Source organism: Eptesicus fuscus, chromosome 23, assembly GCF_027574615.1.
Source record: "Eptesicus fuscus isolate TK198812 chromosome 23, DD_ASM_mEF_20220401, whole genome shotgun sequence".
Lineage (NCBI taxonomy): Eukaryota > Metazoa > Chordata > Mammalia > Chiroptera > Vespertilionidae > Eptesicus > Eptesicus fuscus.
In genome coordinates, this window is record NC_072495.1 from 24,841,536 (window position 1) to 24,864,205 (window position 22,670).

Here is a 22,670-nt window from a genome sequence, read left to right on the forward strand (position 1 = left end):
GCCCGGTGAACTAGGGCCTGCGGGCGGGGCGGGGAGCTGGCGGCGGGGCTGCGGGGAGGGGGACGCTTCCCGCGGGCGCGCGCGGAGCGAGGACGGTGACAGCCACGCGCGCACGTGCGCGCCCGGCTGCCGCGCGCCCCCGAGCTCTCCCTCAGCCGCGGAGAGGCGCGCGGGATCGGGGTCGCCGCCGTCTAAGGGGCCGGGTCCTGGTGACCTCAGCGTCCCCCGACCCGAGTCCCGGAGAGCCGGGCCGGTTCCCCCCCCCCCGTCGGTCCCAGCTCGCGTTCCCTCCCTTACGGCCGCCGGGGCCCGCCCCGCGACTCGCCCTTTGCCGCTCCCAGGGCAAGGGTCCTCGCGGCCCATGCTGGCTGCTGGGGGCCCGCGCCGCCTAGACAGTTCCCGGGCCGGCCGGCCGGCCACCATGGTGGCCCTGAGGCCTGTGCGGCTCCTCCAGGGGGGCTAACCGTCCCAGAGCGCAGGCCTTGGGGCGCGAGGGTCCCGGGCCGGAGCCCCCGCGCCATGGCCGGGGCCATCGCTTCCCGCATGAGCTTCAGCTCGCTCAAGAGGAAGCAGCCGAAGACGTTCACCGTGCGGATCGTCACCATGGACGCCGAGATGGAGTTCAATTGCGAGGTGAGCGGGCCGGGCAGCCTCGACGGGCTGCGGCGAGGTGGGAGCCGGGCGGAATCCCTGCGCCTCGGGCCCCTTATAGGGCGGCACCGATCCGGGCGCCCCGGCCCGGGTGTCAAGTCGAGGTGGAAACGTGAGGGGTTCTGTTTATATCATGTCGGGGCACAGATAGAGATGGCCAGAACCGGAAGGGAGCCATCTAGGCCCAAATCCTCGTCTCCAGGATACACATTGCTGTCTTTTCCAATAGGGCCCTGGGGTTGGGAAGCGCTTCCTGAAAGTTTTCATTCATTGTCACTGCCATGGGGCTGGGAGCATTGGCGGTGGCAAATGCTAGTGTTCCCTGTCAGCTCCAGCTCCAGCTCCGTAGAGTTTTCCCTTCGTTAGATCATTTGTGCACCCCGGGGATTAAAAGACATCTCGTCTTATTGGGGAGTCTATACCTGTTTCCCTTTTCCAAAACTTAAATTTTCTGGGAGGGAAAAAAAAACCTCTTTGAGGAAAGGGAGGATGTCTTATACTTAAATTTCCTATACAGTTTGCATGATGATAAGTTATTGGTTGAATACGTTCGAAGTGGCAGACTTTCGTACATTTCGTTCTCACAACAATCCAGTGAGGGGGGGGGGGCGCCCCAAACCATGTGCCTAATAAATGGTGAAGTGGGGTCTTGAAGCAAACGCTTAGCCAACAGGGTACTTACTGTCTCTCAAAAGTAATTGAAGCCCTTGCTACTCCAAGTGTGGTCTGGGGACCAGCGGCATGGGCAGCAGCCACCCACGTCAGGGCTCGGCAAACTTTTTCTGTAAAGGCCCCCATCATAAATATTTCCAGCTTCGCAGGCCATCCGGTCTCAGCCGCAACCACTCGGCTCTGCAGCTGTACCCTGGTAGCACAAACGCTGACTTTCAGCATGAGGAGCTCCACTGACCTGGTTCTCTGTAAAACTGGTCAAAATTATTAAAAAAAAAAAAAAAGTACTTTCAACCCTCTAGGAGTGATAGGGGCCTGCCTCGAGTGAAGAAATACCTATTAAAAATATACAACAACAGCCCTGGCTGGTTTGGCTCAGTGGGTAGAGCGTCCACCTGTGGACTGAAGGGTCCCAGGTTCGATTCCAGTGAAGGGCACATGCCTGAGTTGCAGGCTCGATCCCCAGTGGGGGGCATGCAGGAGTCAGCCAATCGATGATTCTCTCTCATCATTGATGTTTCTATCTCTCTCTCTCCCTCTCCCTTCCTCTCTGAAATCAATAAAAAAAAAAAAAATACATCAACAGCCAGCTGGCATGGCTCAAGTGGTTGAGCGTGGACCTATGAACCAGGAGGTCACGGTTCGATTCCCGGTCAGGACACATCCCTAAGGTGTGGAGCAGGCAGGAGGCAGCCGATCAGTGATTCTCTCTCCTCAATTGATATGTCTATCTCTCTCTTCCTCTCCCTTCCTCTCTGAAACCAATAAAAATATATCTTTAAAAAAATACGTAAACATTCCATAAGGGAGGTGGGAATTTGTGGCATTTGAGCCAAGACCTCTACCGCCCTCCCTGCTCCCAGCTCAGCGCGGTGGAGAGAGATCCTCCTGCCGCAGCTCCGAACACCGGCTCCCTCTCCCCTCGGCGCCTCGTCTGGAGGCTTTCTTCCCAGGAGCAGCCGGACTTCAGCGTTCTTATCCTGCCCGCGGCTACGTGTTGCTGAGACGGAGTGAGTGAAGGGGAAAGAGGGGGCTTCTTTCCTTCACCCCGCTCCTACTTATGGGAGAGGGGGGCTGTGCCCCGGGTGTGGCACGCGGAGAATACTGGGCCCATTTACTCGTGCCCCACACAGCTTGTGAGATGGTGCTTCCCGCCAGGAGAAGGCCCCACGCTGGTATGTCCCCATCCCCACTTCCGCCAAGGGCTCAGACATTTTGCCTAGAGGGAGAAGCCAGCTTTAAAATCCTTAGCTTTTTTTTTTTTTTTTTCTAGAGAGAGTGGAAGAGAGAGGGAAAGATAGAAATATCGATGTGATAGAAACACATTGATTGGTTGCCTCCTGCACATGCCCCGACCAGGTCCCAGGCCGGGGAGGAGCCTACAACCCAGGTATGTGCCCTTGACTGGGAATCGAACCCGGGACCCTTTGGTCCGCAGGTCGACACTATCCACTGAGCCAAACCGGCTAGGGCCTGAGCTTCTTTTTAAAAAATGTATTTATTAAATTTATTGGGGTGATATTGGTCAACATGAATGGTTTCAGGTGTGGGTTTCTATGTTACATATAGGTTTCAGGTGTGGGTTTCTGTGTTACATATAGGTTTCAGGTGTGGGTTTCTATGTGACATATAGGTTTCAGGTGTGGGTTTCTGTGTTACATATAGGTTTCAGGTGTGGGTTTCTGTGTTACATATAGGTTTCAGGTGTGGGTTTCTGTGTGACATGTAGGTTTCAGGTGTGGGTTTCTGTGTTACATATAGGTTTCAGGTGTGGGTTTCTATGTTACATATAGGTTTCAGGTGTGGGTTTCTGTGTGACATGTAGGTTTCAGGTGTGGGTTTCTATGTGACACATAGGTTTCAGGTGTGGGTTTCTATGTGACATATAGGTTTCAGGTGTGGGTTTCTATGTGACACATAGGTTTCAGGTGTGGGTTTCTATGTGACATATAGGTTTCAGGTGTGGGTTTCTGTGTGACATATAGGTTTCAGGTGTGGGTTTCTATGTGACATATAGGTTTCAGGTGTGGGTTTCTATGTGACATATAGGTTTCAGGTGTGGGTTTCTATGTTACAAAATCTGTATATTGCACTGTGTGCCTACCACTCAAAGTCATGTCTCCTCTCTCCATACATTAGGACTCCCTTCTCTCCCACCCCCTTCCCTCTGGCATTCACCACCCTGCTGTCTGTGTTCACAAGTTTCAGTTTTATAGCCCCCATATGAGTGAGATCGTACAGTTCTTAGCTCTTTCTGACTTATTTCACTTAGCTCAATGTTGTTGCAAGTGGCGCTCTTTCATGCTTCCTTACGGCTGAGTAGCATTCCATTGTGTAGACGTGACACATCTTCTTCATCCAGTCCTCTGTGGCAGGGCACTGTGGTTGTTTCCATGTCTTGACCACCGTGAATAATGTCGCAGTGAACATAGGGACGCATATATCTTTGGGAACACATGATTTCAAGTTTTGGTCCCCCCCCCCCGGTAAAGCCCTTAGCTTCTAATCTCTTCCCAAGGTAGTGACTTCATTTGCAGCAGAGTATGGAGAAATTTATGCCTCGGGGTAACTCAAGAACAGTAGATAGAGGTCTTGGTGAAAGGCAATTGGGAGGGTATTTGTGGATTGATAAGATATAGCCTAGCCCCGTGGTCGGCAAACTCATTAGTCAACAGAGCCAAATACCAACAGTACAACGATTGAAATTTCTTTTGAGAGCCAAATTTTTAAAACTTAAACTTCTTCTAACGCCACTTCTTCAAAACAGACTCGCCCAGGCCGTGGTATTTTGTGGAAGAGCCACACTCAAGGGGCCAAAGAGCCGCATGTGGCTCGTGAGCTTTGGTTTGCCGACCACTGGCCTAGGCTGTTGGCCAGCTAGTTTGCAGGAGAGAATTGGGGAATATGACAGCTAGGAAGAGCCCTCCGGGGGCCAGAACAAATATCAAACACTGATCGCAGAAACTGTTCCCTCAAAAGAGCCACCCATTGATTGGATTGCTTCCTAGAGCAAGTTATGTCCCAGAGCATTATTGAAAACTAGAGGCTCGGTGCACGACACCTTTCGCAGTCCGGGAACCCTCAGGGGATGTCTGACTGATGGTTTAGGCCCGCTACCAGCGGGGAGCAGGCCTAAGCCCGCTCACCAGCCGTGAGCCGGGCTTCTGGCTGAGCGGCGCTCCCCCTGAGGTAGCGCACTGACCACCAGGGGGCAGCTCCTGCATTGAGCATCTGCCCCTTGGTGGTCAGTGCGTGTCATAGCGACCAGTCGTCATAGCAACCGGTCCACAGTTTGGTCAATTTGCATATTGCCCTTTTATTAGCCCAACTAATAAAAGGGTAATATGCAAATTAACCGTCACTCAGTCATGAAATGTGGAGGCACCCATAGCCACAAGATGGTGGCGCCCAGTCCTCTCAGCGCCCCCGGAGTCCCCCAGTCCCGGGGGGGAGGGGGCGGCCACTGAAAGTGGGCAGCGTGAGCGGCCTGGTGGAATGCTTGCTTTGTTGCCGCGGTGACGAGGCAAGCATTCCATCCTGGCTGCGGAAGGTCTCTGGGCAGCGGGTGCGGAGCGGCCAGGCCCCGCAGAGAGCTACTAGTGCACGGATTCGTGTGCAGGGCTACTAGTTAGTATAGGACAGTGGTCGGCAAACTCACTAGTCAACAGAGCCAAATATCAACAGTACAACGATTGAAATTTCTTTTGAGAGCCAAATTTTTTAAACTTTAACTTCTTCTAACGCCACTTCTTCAACATAGACTCGCCCAGGCCGTGGTATTTTGTGGAAGAGCCACACTCAAGGGGCCAAAGAGCCGCATGTGGCTCGCGAGCCGCAGTTTGCCGACCACTGGTCTAGGATAATGGAACAATATACCGCAGTTAGTGGACTTTAACAGCTGGGTGTCAGAAGGGAAAGAGAACGAGGGTGATTCTAAAACCTTTAGGCATACCCCAAGATGTGCCTCCACGAGGAGCCGCAGCATCGGCCTCCACGCTGTGTGAGGGAAAGATTTCACTATAACAAGGCAGCCAGCCTCTTAAACAAATAAATAAGCAAATAACAAGCCCTGGAGAGGAGGACACCGGTCCCAAGATATAATGTGTTATCTAAAATGTCCAGTTTCCAACAAAAATTACGAGGTATGCAAAGGAGCAGGGAAGTATGACCCATGCAGTGGGAAAAAGCTAGCAAGAGAAATTGCTTGTGAGGGTGCCCAGATGTCAGATTGAATGAGAAGGTTTTAAAGTAGCCGTTATAATAAACAATGACCTGCACATTGAGGAAGCTCAGTTCACTCCAAGGATTGGATAAGCAGAAAGAGATTCACAAACAGACACATCCTAGTAAAAACGCTGAAAGTCAAAGACGAGCCCATTTGGAAAGCAACATGAGGAAAACGATTTTGCCGTTACAAGGAAACCCCAATAAGGTTAACAGCTGACTTCTCAGCAGAACATATGTGAAGTGCTCAATGAAAAAAAAAAATATCAACTGAGAATCCTATATCCAGCACCGGTGGCTATAAATGAGAAGGACATTTCAAAGGTGAAGATGAACTAAAGACTTCCCTGTATAATTCAAAAACTGAGAGAATTTGTTGCTTAAAGACTCACCTTACTAAATACTAAAGGAAGTTCTTCAGGCTAAAAGCAATGACCTTAGATAGTAACTTAAATCCACATAAAAGAAAAACAAAGAGCACCAATAAAGCTAATTATATAATTATAAAAAAAGTATAAATACATATTTTTCTCCTCTTAACTGATTTAAAAAGCAATTATGTAAAATATGCATATAATATACTGTTGGGACTATAACAGAAATGTAATCTATGTGTAATATACTTGCCAATAATAGTGCAAAGGAGTGGGTAGGAACAAAGCTGTAATGGGCTAAGGAAATGACTATGGATGATAAAGTAATAATTATAACAATGCATTGCCAGGCTTGTAACTTTAGCAGATATAATATATGTAACAATACTACAAAAAAGGTGGGAGGGAATGGAGCTATATGGGAGTAACATTTCTATATATCACTGGAATTAAGCTAATGTAAATCTGAAGCTGATTCTGATAAATCAGGGTTATATGGTTAAACCCTAGGGTAACCACTAAAAAGAAATCTTTACAAATATAGTGGAAAAATTTATTAAAGAAATTTAAATGCTTCACTAGAAAATATTCACTTAATGCAAAAGCAAGTAGTAAAGGAGGAATCGAGAAATAAAAGACTTAAACACACACACACACACACAAGAAAAATGGCAGTTCTGTACCAAATAGTTATGCAACTTAAATGAAACGGACAAATTCCTCAAGACACCAACTGTACCAGCATTGGCTCAATCTGAACAGAACTGCAAGTGAAGAGGGTGGCTTAGTAATAAAAATGCTCCCCAGGGTGAAAACCCCAGGCTCTATCCAGAGGACTGGATGGCTTCACCATTGAATCTGTCAAACATTTCAAGAAAATTAATGCCGCCCTAGCCAGTTTGGCTCAGTGGATAGAGTGTCGGCCTGTGGACTGAAGGGTCCCAGGTTCGATTCCGGCCAAGGGCACGTGCCCAGATTGCGGGCTCGGTCCCCAGTAGGGGGCGTGCAGGAGGCAGCCGGTCAATGATTCTCTGTCATCATGGATGTTTCTATCTCTCTCTCCCTCTCCCTTCCTCTCTGAAATCCATAAAGAAATATTAAAAAATAAAAGAAAATTAATGCCAAATTTTCACAAATGACCCCCCACTCCCTCCCCCCCCCAAAAAAAAAAAATAGAAGAGAAAGGACCACTTTTTAGCTCATTTTATGAGGCCGGCATTACCCCGATACCAAAACCGGACAGAGATAGCACAAGAAAACTAGAGACCAATATCTCATGGCTGTGGAAGCAAAAATCCCACCACCACGTTGGGGGTCTATGGAAAGGGATCATAGTGGTGCTATTCAGAGAGGCAGAATGTTCAAGAATGTAGTCTGGCCCTAACCGGTTTGGCTCAGTGGATAGAGCGTCAGCCTGCGGACTGAAGGGTCCCGGGTTCGATTCCGGTCAAGGGCATGTACCTTGGTTGCGGGCACATCCCCAGTAGTGGATGTGCAGGAGGCAGCTGATTGATGTTTCTCTCTCATCGATGCTTCTAACTCTCTATCCTTCTCCTTTCCTCTGTAAAAAATCAATAAGATATATTTTTTAAAAAAACCACAATAAAGTATATAGTCTGTCAAGCCTTAAAGTGCACATCAGTGACCTGAGGATCTTGGTAAGACGTGTGGTTCTGCATCGCTAACCAACTCTCAAGTGATGCTGCAGCCGAGGAGAAAGTGCGTGGGCTTTTTGAAATAAGACAGACCCGGGATTCGAGTTCCAGCTAAACTGCCTAAAGCCTCAGCTGCCTCCTGCACATCCACTACTGGGGATGTGCCTCAACCAAGGTACATGCCCTTGACGGAATCGAACCTGGGACCTTTCAGTCCGCAGGCTCTCTATCCACTGAGCCAAACCGGTCAGGGCCAGACTATCTACTTGAACATTCTGCCTCTCTGAATAGCAATACTATGATCCCTTTCCATCTCTGGACCTCAGCTTCCACCTTAGTAAAATGGAACGAATATCACTGGCCCCGCCAGGCTGTGATGAGGACGGCGGCATGCGTAGCGCTGGGCGGAAAGAAAGGGACAGGAGTTGGCCTAGGAGGCTCAGGTCACCCCGTTCCCTGGCATGCTGTGATTTGTCGAGCGGTTGCATCTCATTGAACCTCAAATCTCCAGTGAAAATTTACCTGGCTGTAAATGATGTTCAGATGTCCCGTGGAAAGTAACGGCCGTTTGATCGATGATGACTGAGTGAACTCGGCTTCGGAGAAGCCATCGGTCTTACTCTCCTGCCCTATTATTATGTTATACATTCACCGAGCAAAGTGCTAATGCATTTGGAAAAAAATAGAAAAGAAGAAGAAGAGAGATGGTTCTTGTGGAATTCTTGGCTTTATCGAGGTCAAATGTAGGTGGCTTTTTTTTTTTTTTAATAGGGAGTCAACTTCAGAACCAGTGGTAGTTTACATTCGAATCATGTCACCTTATGTTAATAAGTTCAAACTTTTTTTTTTGCTGCAGAGATGTGGGGGGGGGGGGGGCGCGAGGGGAGGAAATCTCTTCCTTGCACTGCTTGCTGCATTGCACAATTGGCTCAATGCTTTGGAGGATTTTTCCACTCGAAAGACCTGATATTTGTCATTTTGAGAGAGTGGGTGCTGAATGTAATTTGCCAGGAGGCTAAACGGTTCTGTTATTTCTTATCTAGGCTGGAATTTTACTCTAATAACTCAACCTACCAGGAAGAAGAGCCAAATATGAAAAATTTCTCCCGAATTGAGTTGTGCGAGATTCTGATGCTATCTCGTATTGAGAAGTAAAGCCTCCTCCTGGTGTTGGTTGAGAGCCCAAAGGTCTTCACAGACCCACGTGGGGTCAGGATCGGTTTGACCGCCAACATACACGTGGGCATGAAGTTGTCCGTGACAGAAGGAACTTTCCGGAGGGGAAAACAGAAAGGACAGCTGGTATTTTTTTTTTTTTTTTGGTGCCCTTAAATGGAATTGAACCTGGGATCTTCAGCCCTCAGGCCGATGCTCTATCCACTGAGCCAGACTGGCTAGGGCAGTGGTCGGCAAACTCATGAGTCAGCAGAGCCAAATATCAACAGCACAACGATTGAAATTTCTTTTGAGAGCCACATTTTTTAAACTTAAACTTCTTCTAACGCCACTTCTTCAACATAGACTCGCCCAGGCCGTGGTATTTTGTGGAAGAGCCACGCTCAAGGGGCCAAAGAGCCACATGTGGCTCGCGAGCCGCGGTTTGCCGACCACTGGCTTAGTATATACACTTCGGCCTGTGGACTCAAGGGTCCCAGGTTCGATTCCCGTTAAGGGCACGTGCCCAGGTTTCGGGCTTGGTCCCCAGTAGGGGGCGTGCAGGAGGCAGCCAGTCAATGATTCCCTCTCATCATTGATGTTTCTATCTCTCTCTTCCTCTCCCTTCCTCTCTGAAATCAATAAAAAATATATGTTTTTTTAAAAAAAGCTGTGAAATTTTAGACGCCCCGAGATTTAGGCAAATAACCGATTTCCTCCTAGAATGTAAACTCCAGGAGGGCAGTGGTGGTGATTCTGTTGCTTGGTAATATGTAGTAAGAGTAGTCTAGTCTACATGAGGCCACTGAGAAACTTTCCTTCTTATTTCAGAAGAAAGATGGACTCTACCTTATTTTATTGCTGGGCTCTCCCATGGGGGTTGTAAGCAGTGCCCCCATGGTGGGTGGCATGGGTGCCGCAGATCAAGTCAAGGGCGAAGGATGAATGCAGTCGCGCTTTGCCGGTGAGCAGCGAAGAAGGAAGCCTTTGTAATTGTAGACCTTCTGGGTTATAATTAGTCTACATACGATGAACTTTACGCCTTATTCCTGTTCAAGGATTTTTTTTTTATGAGGTGATACGTCATTGATCTCTGTTTAGCTTGGGGTCCACTGTGAGCACAGGGTTCTTTTCTTATTTCTGCCGTCGTTAATTGGTCTCCACTCTTTTGCCCCCCAGGTGTCATTTGGAGCATTTTTCTCTTTTCTTTGTTTTTGCTGACTTCTCCAGTTACTCATGCTGGTGTTGCTTTCTCGTCTAAACACATTGTCGTTGCTTGTTTAATTTTAATTTCAGTTGCAGCATTTGAGGTCTTAAAAAAAAAAAACACCCAGAACTGACTTTTCTCAGAGCGGCTGATCCTTTTAGCCAGGCTTCTGTCCTCCTGCCTGTGCTTTGTCTAATGTAGATTCTAAATCCACGTGTTTTAGTACCTTTTTTTTTTTTTTTAAACCAAGTAAAACGTTATTACCAAACTAGTGCTGACTCAGGGGGAAAATAAATCTTGAATCCAATCTTCCGCCACTCAAGGTGCTTGTCCCAGTGTAGGAACCTCTCCGGCACCACTAGGTGGCGTCCGAGCACAACGTTTCTTAAAGGCATTGGGTGCAGAATTCCCCTTTGCTTCTTGGGCAAATTTGGACCCAGCCTTGGCAAGCTCACAAAGCCTTTCTGCGGGTGAGTTCCGCTGCTGACCGCGTTCCCGTGCATCCTGCCAAGGTTCGTCCGTCTCCTGGCTTTAGTCATGGTGATCCTTTGACTTCCAGAGAAAACGTCAAGGCCCGAGTCATCACGAAACGTACCTGGCCTGGTCTGTGGTTTTACATTCACCAACCAGTGTGTTTTTATCTGGTGCCCTCCTCCTGTTGATTTGAGATTCCGTCAGTCCCATGAATGTGCTTAACAAGTCTTCAGCCCGCAGTGATTCTCCTCCATCGGTGGAAAATCTTACCGGTCCTACCCACTCGTACGCCTACCTGCCAGGGTTGTTCAAGTCAGTGTCCTTATCATGAATGACATGACACTTAATCAGAGGTCAAGCTATGAACAGAATACTTTAAAATTTCTTTCCGGGCCGAAACCGGTTTGGCTCAGTGGATAGAGCGTCGGCCTGCGGACTCAAGGGTCCCAGGTTCGATTCCGGTCGGGGGCATGTACCTTGGTTGCGGGCACATCCCCAGTAGGGGGTGTGCAAGAGGCAGCTGATCGATGTTTCTCTCTCATTGATGTTTCTGGCTCTCTATCCCTCTCTCTTTCTCTCTGTAAAAAAATCAATAAAATATATTAAAAATAAAATAAAATAAAATAAAATTTCTTTCCGGGCCAAGGTCTGGGTTCTGCAGGAGCTGATTGGCATGAAAGGATTGTGTTCCAGTCCTGTTGTACTGGGAACTTTTTTTTTTTTTTTGAAGGAATACACTTTTATTTATTTTTTAAAATATATTTTTATGGATTTCAGAGAGGAAGGGAGAGGGAGAGAGAGAGAGAGAAACCTGAGTGATGAGAGAGAATCATGGATCAGCTGCCTCTTGCACGCCCCCCACTGGGGATTGAGCCCGCAACCCCGGGCGCGTGCCCTTGACCGGAATCAAACCCAGGACCCTTCAGTCTGCAGGTTGATGCTCTATCCACTGAGGGCTGAAGGAATGCACTTTAAAAGACAAAGTACAATTTTTGTGAAGGGCAGGCGGAGTTAATTAGTCAGACAATACTTAATCATGGGTTGTATTTCATAGTCTGCTCATTTTGCCTCACGATGAGGTGTGTGAAATTTAGCTTTGCGCGTCTGCACTGAATTTCCTACTTCCTATTTGGAGCTCTGCAGAATTTTGATTCTCAGTGTTTCAAGCAGTGCCATCATTGATAAATGCTGAGTAGCTATAGCATACTTGGTGCTAAAACACTTTTATTTTTCAGCAGCGGCGTTGCAATGATCATTTTTGTTACATTAGAGCGTTCATTATCATGCGTCGGCTCTTGATTATTTGGAGAAAGGCACGCGATAGCCACAGCAGAACCCCAGTACGGGGAGAAAATGGAGAATGCACACGCCGATGAAATGTTCAGTGTCACTTACACCCCGGAAAACGATTTCGAGACATCGAATGGGGTGGTGACGCAGGCTTAAAGGAAATTATGACAGCCACAGAAAAAGGTGCTACATGGTGCGTCCAAAACCATCTCGGGCTCACAGACTCCGACGGTGTTAATCCCTGACCGACCACGTGACGCCTGTGGACGCTGAGGCCCAGGGAGGTCAAGTGGCTCTCCCAGCGCAGCGGGCCTGGGTGTTTTATAGCCATTTGACGAGGCCGCGATTGCCCTCCTGTCGCGAGCTCAATTCCGAGGACAGAAATCGTCTTCTTTGCTTTGGGGGGGATTGTTGCTTTGATAGCGCCATCCTCGTATTGTTTCTTTTTTTGCTTTGTCATCTGTCAAGCCGCTTTTGAAGTGCTTCATCTTTTTATTTTATTTTTTTTTTTTGCTTCTTTTTCTTCATCTTTTTAAATCCTCACCCGAGGATATGTGTAGAGAGAGGAGGGGTAGGGAGAGAGAGAGAGATTGAGAGAGAGAGAGAGAAACAGAGAGAGAGAAGTAGAGAGAGGGGGGGGGGGGGAGAAAGAAACATTGATGTGAGAGAAACACACCAATTGGTTGCCTCCCATATGCACCCTGACTGGGGCTCAAACCCGCATCCCAGGTATGTGCCCTAACTGGGAGTCACACCTGCCACCTTTAGGTCTACAGGACGATGCTCCCACCAACTGAACCCCCCAGCCAAGCCTCATCTTTTTTTTTTTTTTTTTAAATATATTTTATTGATTTTTTACAGAGAGGAAGGGAGAGGGATAGAGAGTTAGAAACATCGATGAGAGAGAAACATCGATCAGCCGCCTCTTGCGCACCCCCTACTGGGGATGTGCCCGCAACCAAGGTACATGCCCTTGACCGGAATCGAACCTGGGACCCTTGAGTCCGCAGGCCGACGCTCTATCCACTGAGCCAAACCGGTTTCGGCCTCATCTTTTTTTTTTTTTTTTTTTTCCATAGCATCATAAAATCCGGGCATTGCAGGGGGCGTAAGAGATTGACAGGCGAGGACACTGAGGCCCAGGGGAGCTGCGTGGCTCCCCCAAGTGTGTAGGCTTGTGTGTGGCAGAGGGAGGGAGCTCAGCATGCAGATCTCCTCTCTGGGTTCACTGCGGCTGCCGTACCCTCTCTCTTTTCCAGCAGGAAACATGCCAGGAGCTGCAGACATAACCCCCCCCACCACACACCCCCCCCAAGAAACTGTAATACATTTTCTTTTGAAAGACTTATCAGAGTTTAAAACCCCTCGTTTGTGACTTCCCAACGTGCTGTGATTCTCTTGCTCTGTGGACATTTTTCTCGTTGGTTCTTAGAGAGGGAGAATTCCTTGCCAAGGTATGTTTTAGAGAGAGGAAAATCAGTCTGTGTCACCCAAGGGGGAAAAGATATATCTTAAGGCCCAGTTATGCAATCACCGTTTTAATAAGGAGCATCCTAAATCCTGGCTTCGCTGCCGTCCTTCCTCAGAAGGCTGTTCTACTCAGGAGCCTCATCGAGGTGTGTCATCATCATGATCATCATGATCATCAACATCGTCAGCCGCCCTCCCGCAGGCACGCCTGGCGCGGCCTCAGGTGACCCGGCGCTTGCTCGGGTTCTAGGAGACGCGACGTAGCCCTTGCTCTCGAGGCGTGTGCGCCGTGCAGAACCGGGGGCCGGACGGGAAGCGTGGGGAAAGGCAGACACACCTGTTTTTCTGTCCATCCCGACTCACGTGCCCGGTGTTGTTTGTGGGCAGGAGGACGGCGATGAGATGAATGGATCTCAGAAAGGTCCGGTTACGGAGAAATGGAAGCGCCTCGTTTTGCTGACGTGGGGGGGGGGGCACAGGCTGGGGTGTCACAAGGCCCGGGGCATTGGTTGAAAGAGGGAGGAAGTAATTTCAAGGTGGAAGGTCTTGAAACCAATCATGTACATAGATTTCGCATCCTAACAGAGACGATTGGAGGGCTGGGACAGGGAAATTACTTGCTATGGTTGATTATGACAGAAATTGACAGGACAAGAGAGTGGAGATGGGATTTTTTTTTTTTTTTTTTTTGCAAAGAGGAGGCTCTAGGTTTATGAGATTTTGCTCAGATTTAGATGAGTGACATAGGGTGCTGTGATTGGTAGACCAGAGAAATGAATTTCTTTCTTCTTCTTTTTTTTTTTTTTTTTGCTAAAATCCTGTTTCTACTTGGAGGGTCCCCTTTTCCCTCATGTAGAGAAATAATGGCTAATTGGGAGTGGTGTCTCCTTTCATTGCAATAGGAAACAGCACGATCGATCGATCTGTAGTGTGAGCTCATAAGCCACACGAACCTGTTTCTGTGTATGGCGATACCACATTGAGTTGGGGAGTGCTGGTTTTATTACCTGCATTGCAGCACATTTTTAATCTCCTTTGATGAAATAATACTTTAATGGAACTCATTATTCACTGACTGTGCAGCGCAAAATCATTTGTAATAACTCTTTCGATTGTGTTTATCTTGGATCTCGAGGTATTTGGCATCTGTGTTTTTTTTTTTTTTCTTTTCTTCAAAACGGACAAGTCAAAGTTGTATTTGGATCTGGTACGTTAGCATCTTCAGTCCTCAAGTCTCCTTATAGTAAATCAGTTCTTGGAAGGCCGGCCACGACCGCAAAAGTCAGGGGTAAACTGAGAGGAGGAATCACAGCCACACTTGGTTTTCTGTCTCTGGAATAACGGTCCACACGTGCTGCATGTCCTGAACCTGGGGAGGCACAGTTCCTTCTGTGGTTCTATCTGTAAGGGAGCTGTTTGACACACTTTTTTTTTTTTTTTTAAAGTGCAAATCATTCATTCTTTTTTTTTTTTTTTTAAATATATTTTATTGATTTTTTACAGAGAGGAAGAGAGAGGGATAGAGAGTCAGAAACATCGATGAGAGAGAAACATCGATCAGCTGCCTCTTGCACAACCCCTACCAGGGATGTGCCCGCAACCAAGGTACATGCCCTTGACCGGAATCGAACCCGGGACCTTTCAGTCCGCAGGCCGACGCTCTATCCACTGAGCCAAACCGGTTTCGGCTGACACACTTTTTTAAAGGAGTTTTCTTTAAAAAAAAAAATTTTTTTTATTATTGATTTGAGAGAAAGAGAGAGAGAGAGAGAGAAACATCGATGTGAGAGAGAAACATTGATGGTCGCCTCCCATAACACAACCTGCGTATGTGCCCTGATCGGGAATCGAACCTGCGGCCCTTCGGTGCGCGGGACGGTGCTCCAACCCAACTGAGCCTCACCAGCCAGGACAAATGGTAGTCTAACCCGGCCAATGGTCCTAACCGGTTTGGCTCAGTGGATAGAGCGTCGGCCTGCGGACTGAAGGGTCCCAGGGTTCGATTCCGGCCAAGGGCATGTACCTTGGTTGCTGGGCACATCCCCAGTGGGGGGTGTGCAGGAGGCCGCTGATCGATGTTTCTCTCTCATCGATGTTTCTAACTCTCTATCCCTCTCCCTTCCTCTCTGTAGAAAAACAATAAAATATATTTTAAAAAAATAAAAAGTAAACCGGCCAATTGTGAGTGGACTGTCCTGGGTGTTATTCATGGTCAGTCGCCCCCCATCAGCCCCGTGGGTTGCTGGTGCCGTTGCTTCCGGCAGCAGGTAAGTGCTGCATCCGGCCACGTCCCCGCTGCGGAGGATAAGTGCTTGGTGCTGTTTACTTAAAACATTCTAGGAGGTTGATAAATGACGAGCACTTCACTCCGGATAAAGCTCATAAATTTAGGCCCCTAGAAAAAAATAACAAGCTGACAGCACTTAGTCCTGTTTATAAAGTTCACCCACATCTGTCTTCGGTGCGGGCACAAGTCTGTATCTGTGAAATAGCCCTGCGGACGGTTCACGCAATAGAGAGCACAGCCACGGAGCACGGAGCATCGCCCTCCCGGCCGCGCCGCCGTTAGCCCCGACGCGTGAAGGGCACCTTGAGTCCGAGGTCCGCGGGGTGGAGGGGGCGCACGTGCCGGGCAGTCCAGACGGGCGCTCCTTCCTGCAGATCACCTCGCTCCCTCCACCTCTCTCCTTTTCTGTCTGCAAAGTGAACATCTGCCGCTCAGCTCCCCTCCCCTCCCCTCCCCTCCCCTCCTCTCCCGGAGGCGGAGGTGAGGCCAGGAGCCGTTGTAAGAGCGCGTGCGGAACCGTTTGGACACTCGGACCAGGTGGAAAGAGATGGGCCCATTCGGGTTTGAAGGGACGTTTCATCAAACCCAGGAGCTGTTCTGTTTTTGGCCGTCCGTTCAGGAAAAAGGACTCACCCGATGACAGACACAATGGCCTTCAGGGGGTATACGTGCGGAGCCGGAAAGGCTTATTGTGCGATCGGGTGTCAGAAAAGGAACTATTTTATTTTTTAAAATACGTTTTTATTGATGTCAGAGAGGAAGGGAGCGGGAAAGAGCGATAGAAACATCCATGATGAGAGAGAATCGTTGATCGGCTGCCTCCTGCACGCCCCACCCTGGGGATGGAGCCCGCAACCTGGGCAGGTGCCCTGACCGGGAATCGAACCGTGACCTCCTGGTTCACAGGTCGGTGCTCAATCCTGAAAGAAAAGGAGATATTTTAATTAAAACACACACACACACACACACACACACACACACACAAAAAAAACCGTAAGACTCATCCCACTGGTCGTGGCTTCTTAGAGACCTGGCAGGTGTTGTGATGGGATGCGTGGCCGCTCAGACCCAGTGGCCGAACGCCGTGGCTCCCGACCAGCCGTGGCGCGGCCGTCACGCGCCCTGGGCCGGAGCTGCGTTTCAGTGCTGCACTGAGCATTCATTGCTGCAGCGGGGATAATGATGCTGCTTGCCAGACACCGGGAAAGTGCAGAGAACATTCCTTCATTTGCAACAGCTTGGGCCCAAGTGGCAGGCATGCGGTTCCCTCCAGCTGGTGTGACCGTCCCCCCGCCCCCTCCCCCCTGCCCCCCCGCTTTCTTAGCCCCTTCACCAGAGGGAGACCAGCTACCCCACTTGGCTTTCAAGACCCAGCGCAGACAGCAGCTCCCCAGTGCAGCGCCCCCCTCCCCGCCCCCCCCCCAGGCCTGGGCTGTGTTCCCATAGCACTCTGTCCTGTTAGCATTTACCAGGTTGCATTTGCGTTATCCATTCACCTGTCTCCCCTGTCGGACGTGACTGGGGACGGTGTCTTGCCCCGAATTCATCATTTATCTCCTGTGCTGAGCACAATGACGGGGATGTAGCGGCCGCTCAGTAAATGTTTGTCAGATGAGTGATGGCATGGCGAGTTCAATGAGAATGGATGGCGCCCCTTCTGATCGGTCATCCATCACCCGTGGAGCGAAATAGGACCGGGAGGCTTTCCACGGTGCCCCTTGAGGATCGACGGAGTGGCGGCCGGTCTGGAACGAAGGAGTCCTGAAGTCTATTGTGTATTTACCCCGGGCAGGTCTCTCCCTCGGGCCTTTTCGTTGTATTAATGCCCTGAGTCCTCAGATCAGCCTGCCCAGATCATCTGCGGGTTATCCCCGTCGCCGCCGAGAAGCATGAGAGGGCTCAGTCACTTGCCCCAGGTCGCAGCGTGACAGGACCGAGATGCCTGTCGCCGCCGTTAGATAGCCGTCCCCTGCCCAGGCCCCTTAGCCTGGCTCCCGGGAAGAAGGAAGTGCTGATGTCCCGAGACAGCTGTCTTATCTAATGACGTAACTGCTTTCCTGTATCTCTGGAAGGGTCCTCGATGTGACGTAACCCGTCCTTGGGGACGAGGAGGAAACGGTCACGCGGATGGCGTTCCGTGCCCCGCGGCGCGCGCGCGGGAGAGGCCGAGCCAGCTGGTTCACAAAGACGTGCCGTTCGACGGCCCTTTGGGGAGCTCCGCCATCAGCACTCCCCAGTCTTGACTGCTTCCCCTTCCCACGAGGACCGGCTACGCTTTTTTGCCTCTTCACCTTTGCACATGCTGTTCCCTCTGCCGGGAACACACTTCCCTGCTCACTCCTGCCTTCCCCACACCCAGTCCAGTCTTTTTTTTTTTTTTTAATATATTTTATTGATAGGGGAAATAATGAACAACATAGACTGATGAACAAGAACAGACCCAGAAACAAGGAGGCATGGATCAGACTGTTGGGCCTCGGGGGGAGGGTAGGGAAGGGTGGGGGTAAAGGGGGAGATCAACCAAAGGACTTGTGTGCATGCATATGAGCCTAACCGGCGGTTAAGGACAACAGAGGGGTGGGGGCATCCGTGGGGAGGGGTGTGGGATGGGAATGGGGGGACGAGGACAAATATGTGATACCTTAATCAATAAAGAAATTTAAAAAAAATTTAAAAAAAAAGAAAAAAATATATTTTATTGATTTTTTTACTGAGAGGAAGGGAGAGGGATAGAGAGTTAGAAACATTGATGGGAGAGAAACATCGATCAGCTGCCTCCTGCACACCTCCCACAGGGGATGTGCCAGCAACCAAGGTACATGCCCTCGACTGGAATCGAACCCAGGACCCTCCAGTCCGCAGGCCGACGCTCTATCCACTGAGCCAAACCGGTCAGGGCCCCAGTCCAGTCTTCACTCGGCTCCCGTTTCCTGCCACGAGAGTCAGTTTAGATGCCATTTCCCATCCCCCCCCAAGACAGAGGGTCCCTTATTGGGCGTCCCTACAGGCTCCGTGTCCCTGCTGGGGCACCCACACAGGTGCTGTCGTGCTGAGAAACTCCACACCTGGATGGGTCTCTGTGCGTGGGGCGAGGGGGGTGATGATCTGTTCCGGACGGGTTCACGCTGCAGACCTGGCCTGGGAGAGCAGAGACCGGCTCTCTGGTTCCCCGTCCGGCCCCTGCACCTCGGCTCCTGCTTGGACACGTTGGGCGATGACCAGATGTCTGTCGAAGGAGCGGACGGGTGGAGGTTCACCGTGCTTTCCGTTTTCAGGGCCCTCGGGTTCCGGGGAGCAGTCAGGTCTTCCGCCGGACAGCCGCCGTCTGCCGTGGCTCGTGCGTCCGCGCTCGGCTGGACGCCGTGGGGGTGGAGACGGGGCAGACGGCGCTCTGTTCTGAGGTGCCTACAATCTAGGGAGACGTTCAGACGTTCCGGTCACGTCACAGCATCAGCGCGGCGCAGTGGGGTCGCTGTTACACTCTGAGCGCGGCCACACCCCGGGCAGTCGGCTGTCACCAAGGAGGCCCCATTCACAGCCCAAGACCTCCCGGCGCAGGGCGTCCCGAGAACCACCCGGAGCCACTGAGAAACGTGGTTCTTGTTTGTAAAGAAGTAGGACCCCACCCACACTGGTGTGGCTCAGTGGATAGAGCGTCGGCCTGCGGACTGAAGGGTCCCAGGTTCGATTCCGGTCAAGGGCATGTACCTTGGTTGCAGGCACATCCCCGGTGGGGGGTGTGCAGGAGGCAGCTGGTCGATGTTTCTCTCTCATCGATGTTTCTAACTCTCTATCCCTCTCCCTTCTGCTCTGTAAAAAAAAAAAAAAAATCAATCAAATATATTAAAAAAAAAAAAAAAAAAGAAGTAGAACTCCGGGTGAGGAGGACTGAGCAAGACTCATGCGTCTTGGGGAGGGCATGTTGAAGGGTGCATCCTCGGGTAGGCAGACAACATGTTGGTGGTTAGAGTTAACCTAAAGGAAAAAATTCTTGCCGAAACCGGTTTGGCTCAGTGGATAGAGCGTCGGTCTGCGGACTGGAAGGTCCCGGGTTCGATTCCGGTCAAGGGCATGTACCTTGGTTGTGGGCACATCCCAGTGGGGGGTGTGCAGGAGGCAGCTGGTCGATGTCTCTCTCTCTCATCGATGTTTCTGGCTCTCTGTCCCTCTCCCTTCCTCTCTGTGAAAAATCAATAAAATATATTAAAAAAAATTCTTAATCGCTTAAAGGTCGAAGGTTTTATTTTCTAACTAGAGCGTAGACTTTACATCAAATGCATGTAGGTCATTTTTACTTGGTTTCCTCAGGCACCTTCACTTATCTTGTCTAAAAATTTAATTGCTCATCTGTTGCCCTTGAAACTTGCTGCTTCTCCCGTGTCCTCTCTCTCCCTTAAAGGAACCGCCCGGTGCTCGAGCTAGACACACGGGCGTCCTTGGTGCTCTGTCCTTCGGTCCCCACCGGCATCGGTGCCGGCTCTGTGACCGCCTTCTCTCGGGCTGTCTTCTCTCCCGCCCACCGCCTCTGTGGAGACAGGAGCTGGCCTCCGGTCCGCCCTTCTTGATCCCCGGCTAGCTTTCCTCCAACTCATTCTCCGTCCTGTTGTCAGAGCACATTCCAGAATCTGATCTGATCCCCTCACTCCTCGGCCCAAAAGTCTGCAAAGACTCCAGGGCGAGCCCCCCGGGCCCACATCAGGCCCCCTTCCCACCACGCCCCCTCCTGCGTTCAGGCTGTCTGTTTCGGCTCTACCAGATGGCTTGCAGTTCCCTGTAGGTATTATGCTTTTTAAAAATATATACTTTTTATTAATTATTATTGATTTCAGAGAGGAAGGGAGAGGGAGAGAGAGAGAGAAACATCAATGATTAGAGAGAGAATCATGGATCGGCTGCCTCCTGCACGCCCCACACTGGGGATGGAGCCCGCAACCCCAGGCATGTGCCCTGATTGGGAATTGAACAGAGACCTCCTGGTTCATAGGTCGATGCTCAACCCCTGAGCTACACCTGCCAAGTGGTATGATGATTTTTAAAAAAAGATTTATTTCCTTTCCTCTCTCATCTCTCCCTTGTTCTCTAAAGACCTGGGTCTTTGCTGGAGTCTGGATGCGTGGACCAAGCTGCCACCGTTTTGCATCCTCGGCGTCTAACATCGCCCGGCATACAGAATGTGCTCTGTAATGCCTGTTGAAAGAATAAATGAGCCCCGGCCAGTTTGGCTCAGTGGATAGAGCGTCAGCCTGTGGACTGAAGGGAACCGGGTTCGATTCCGGTCAAGGGCACATGCCCGGGTTACGGGCTCGATCCCCAGTGGGGGGGGCGTGCAGGAGGCAGCCGATCCATGATTCTCTCTCATCATTGATGTTTCTCTCTCTCTCTCCCTCTTCCTTCCTCTCTGGAATCAATAATAATAATAATAATAATAATAATGAAAGAATAAATGAGAGGTGGCAGAGGCATTCATTCACTTTGAGCTGTAAAGAAGTATCAGGCTCTTCGGAGAATGGGTTTTGTTTCAGAGCAGGAAGACAGTGTTAAGATACTGGTCACTGACTGAAAAAGCTGGCTGGGGAGTTCTAGTGTAGAGGAACGGGCGTAGGGGGTCAGGGGAAGGGCTGCCTGCCTACCCGATCACTGTGAGAAAGGTCAGGGTCTACTTTAGCAGGATCTGTGACTCAGTTTCCTTATTTATACGAAAAGGGGATGGATGGATCTGTAGTAGGTAGACCCAGTAGGTAGGCTTATTTCCAACGCGGACATTCTCGGATTCTTTTTTCTTTCTTTCTCTTTTAAAAATATATTGTTATTGATTTCAGAGAGGAAGGGAGAGGAAAAGAGACATAGAAACATCTGGGGATCGAGCCTGCCACCCGGGCATGTGCCCTTGACCGGAATCGAACCTGGGACCCTTCAGTCCGCAGGCCTGCGCTCTATCCACTGAGCCGGACCAGCCAGGGCCATAAGTTAAAAATCCAAGCAGGGCATTTTGAATCAGTGTGAGAACTTCCCCCCCCCCCCTCCTCCCTGGGAACAAAGACATGGGCTCTGCATTCCACAGGGATAGTTGTGCATTTTACAAGCAAGGAAGTAGGAAGGAATACAAGAAAACTGCATTAATGCGGTATTACGCTTGAGAATTTAAACTCCCAAGTCAGGACATTCCCCCCGTCATCCCCTTTGCAGCTTCCTTCGATGCCCGGGCATCCCGAGTGCAGCCCCTTCGTGCCGTGCCGTGTGGTGCCGTGGTGCCGAGCCGACCGTGCCGTATCCCGGCCTGGCCGGGGCCGTGAGTTAGGGAGGATTCGGAATTACTTTGATCTTGGCCCTTGGTGTTTAACTTCTCCAAGCTAATGTCTGTGGTTTTTTTTTTTTTTTTTTTATTGTTCCATTATCTTGTAGCAAGGTAGTCATTTATAATTTATATACTGTGTACCGGCTTAAAATAGAGACAAGAGAATCATCAGCGTCCCGAAAGCTTCTCGTTTTCCAAAATAACATTTCTTCAGCGCCGTCTGCCCGTAGGAGCTGAAACCTGCCGTGCGTGGAAAAACCCTTTGTCCTGTTGTCAGCCGGGGACGCGGTGTGCCAGCGAGCGGCATGAAGCCCTCCAAAGGGGGAAAGGGATCATTTAAAAAAAAAAATTGTCATTTGATTTTATTCTCTGGGAAATAATTTCTAAAGAGACGTCAGCCTTTGTCGTGTCTCGGGGGCCTCCCCAAGGTCACAGGGAGGGGACGGGGCAGAGCGAGAAGGACAGATGGGGGACACGGCCCCGGCAGAGGACAGCAGCCAGGACGCGTCCCAGCCACTTGTCTGCTGCGGTTTTGGAGTCCTGCCACCTGGGCTGCCACTTTGCTCTCTGCTTGGACCGCAGGCCCGGGAGAGAGGGACGGGCTCTCCCGTCGAGGGCCTCGCAGGGAACACGCTGTCCATTCACAGATATTAAAAATAGAAGCCCTCCGTGAGAAGTCCTCTGTAGATGCAGGGTTTAGCCAAAGCCAGTCGGCTGTCAGAGGCCTGACTTATTTTTTTTTTCCTCTTTGCTTTTATACCAAGTCGTCTAAACCCTAATTATTCCCTCCTTCCTTTTCATTATGCACCTTTAGAGTGCCAGGAACTGGGTAGAGATTTCTTTCTTTCTTTTTTATTTATTTACTTATTATTATTATTATTTATTTTAGAGAGGAAGGAAGAGGGAGAGAGAGAAA

General features: G+C 50.0%; 1 protein-coding gene across 3 annotated transcripts in view; it reads left to right on the plus strand.

The window, feature by feature from the left end:
* Nucleotides 1-42: 42 nt before the first annotated feature.
* Nucleotides 43-22,670, plus strand: part of NF2 (NF2, moesin-ezrin-radixin like (MERLIN) tumor suppressor) — a 71,535-nt gene continuing 48,907 nt past the window's right edge. For all 3 annotated transcript variants that reach the window (XM_054712471.1, XM_054712472.1, XM_054712473.1), the window contains exon 1: nt 43-633. In XM_054712471.1, coding sequence (XP_054568446.1) covers nt 520-633 — 114 coding nt within the window. In that variant the 5' untranslated portion in view covers nt 43-519. The remainder of the gene's footprint in view (nt 634-22,670) is intronic.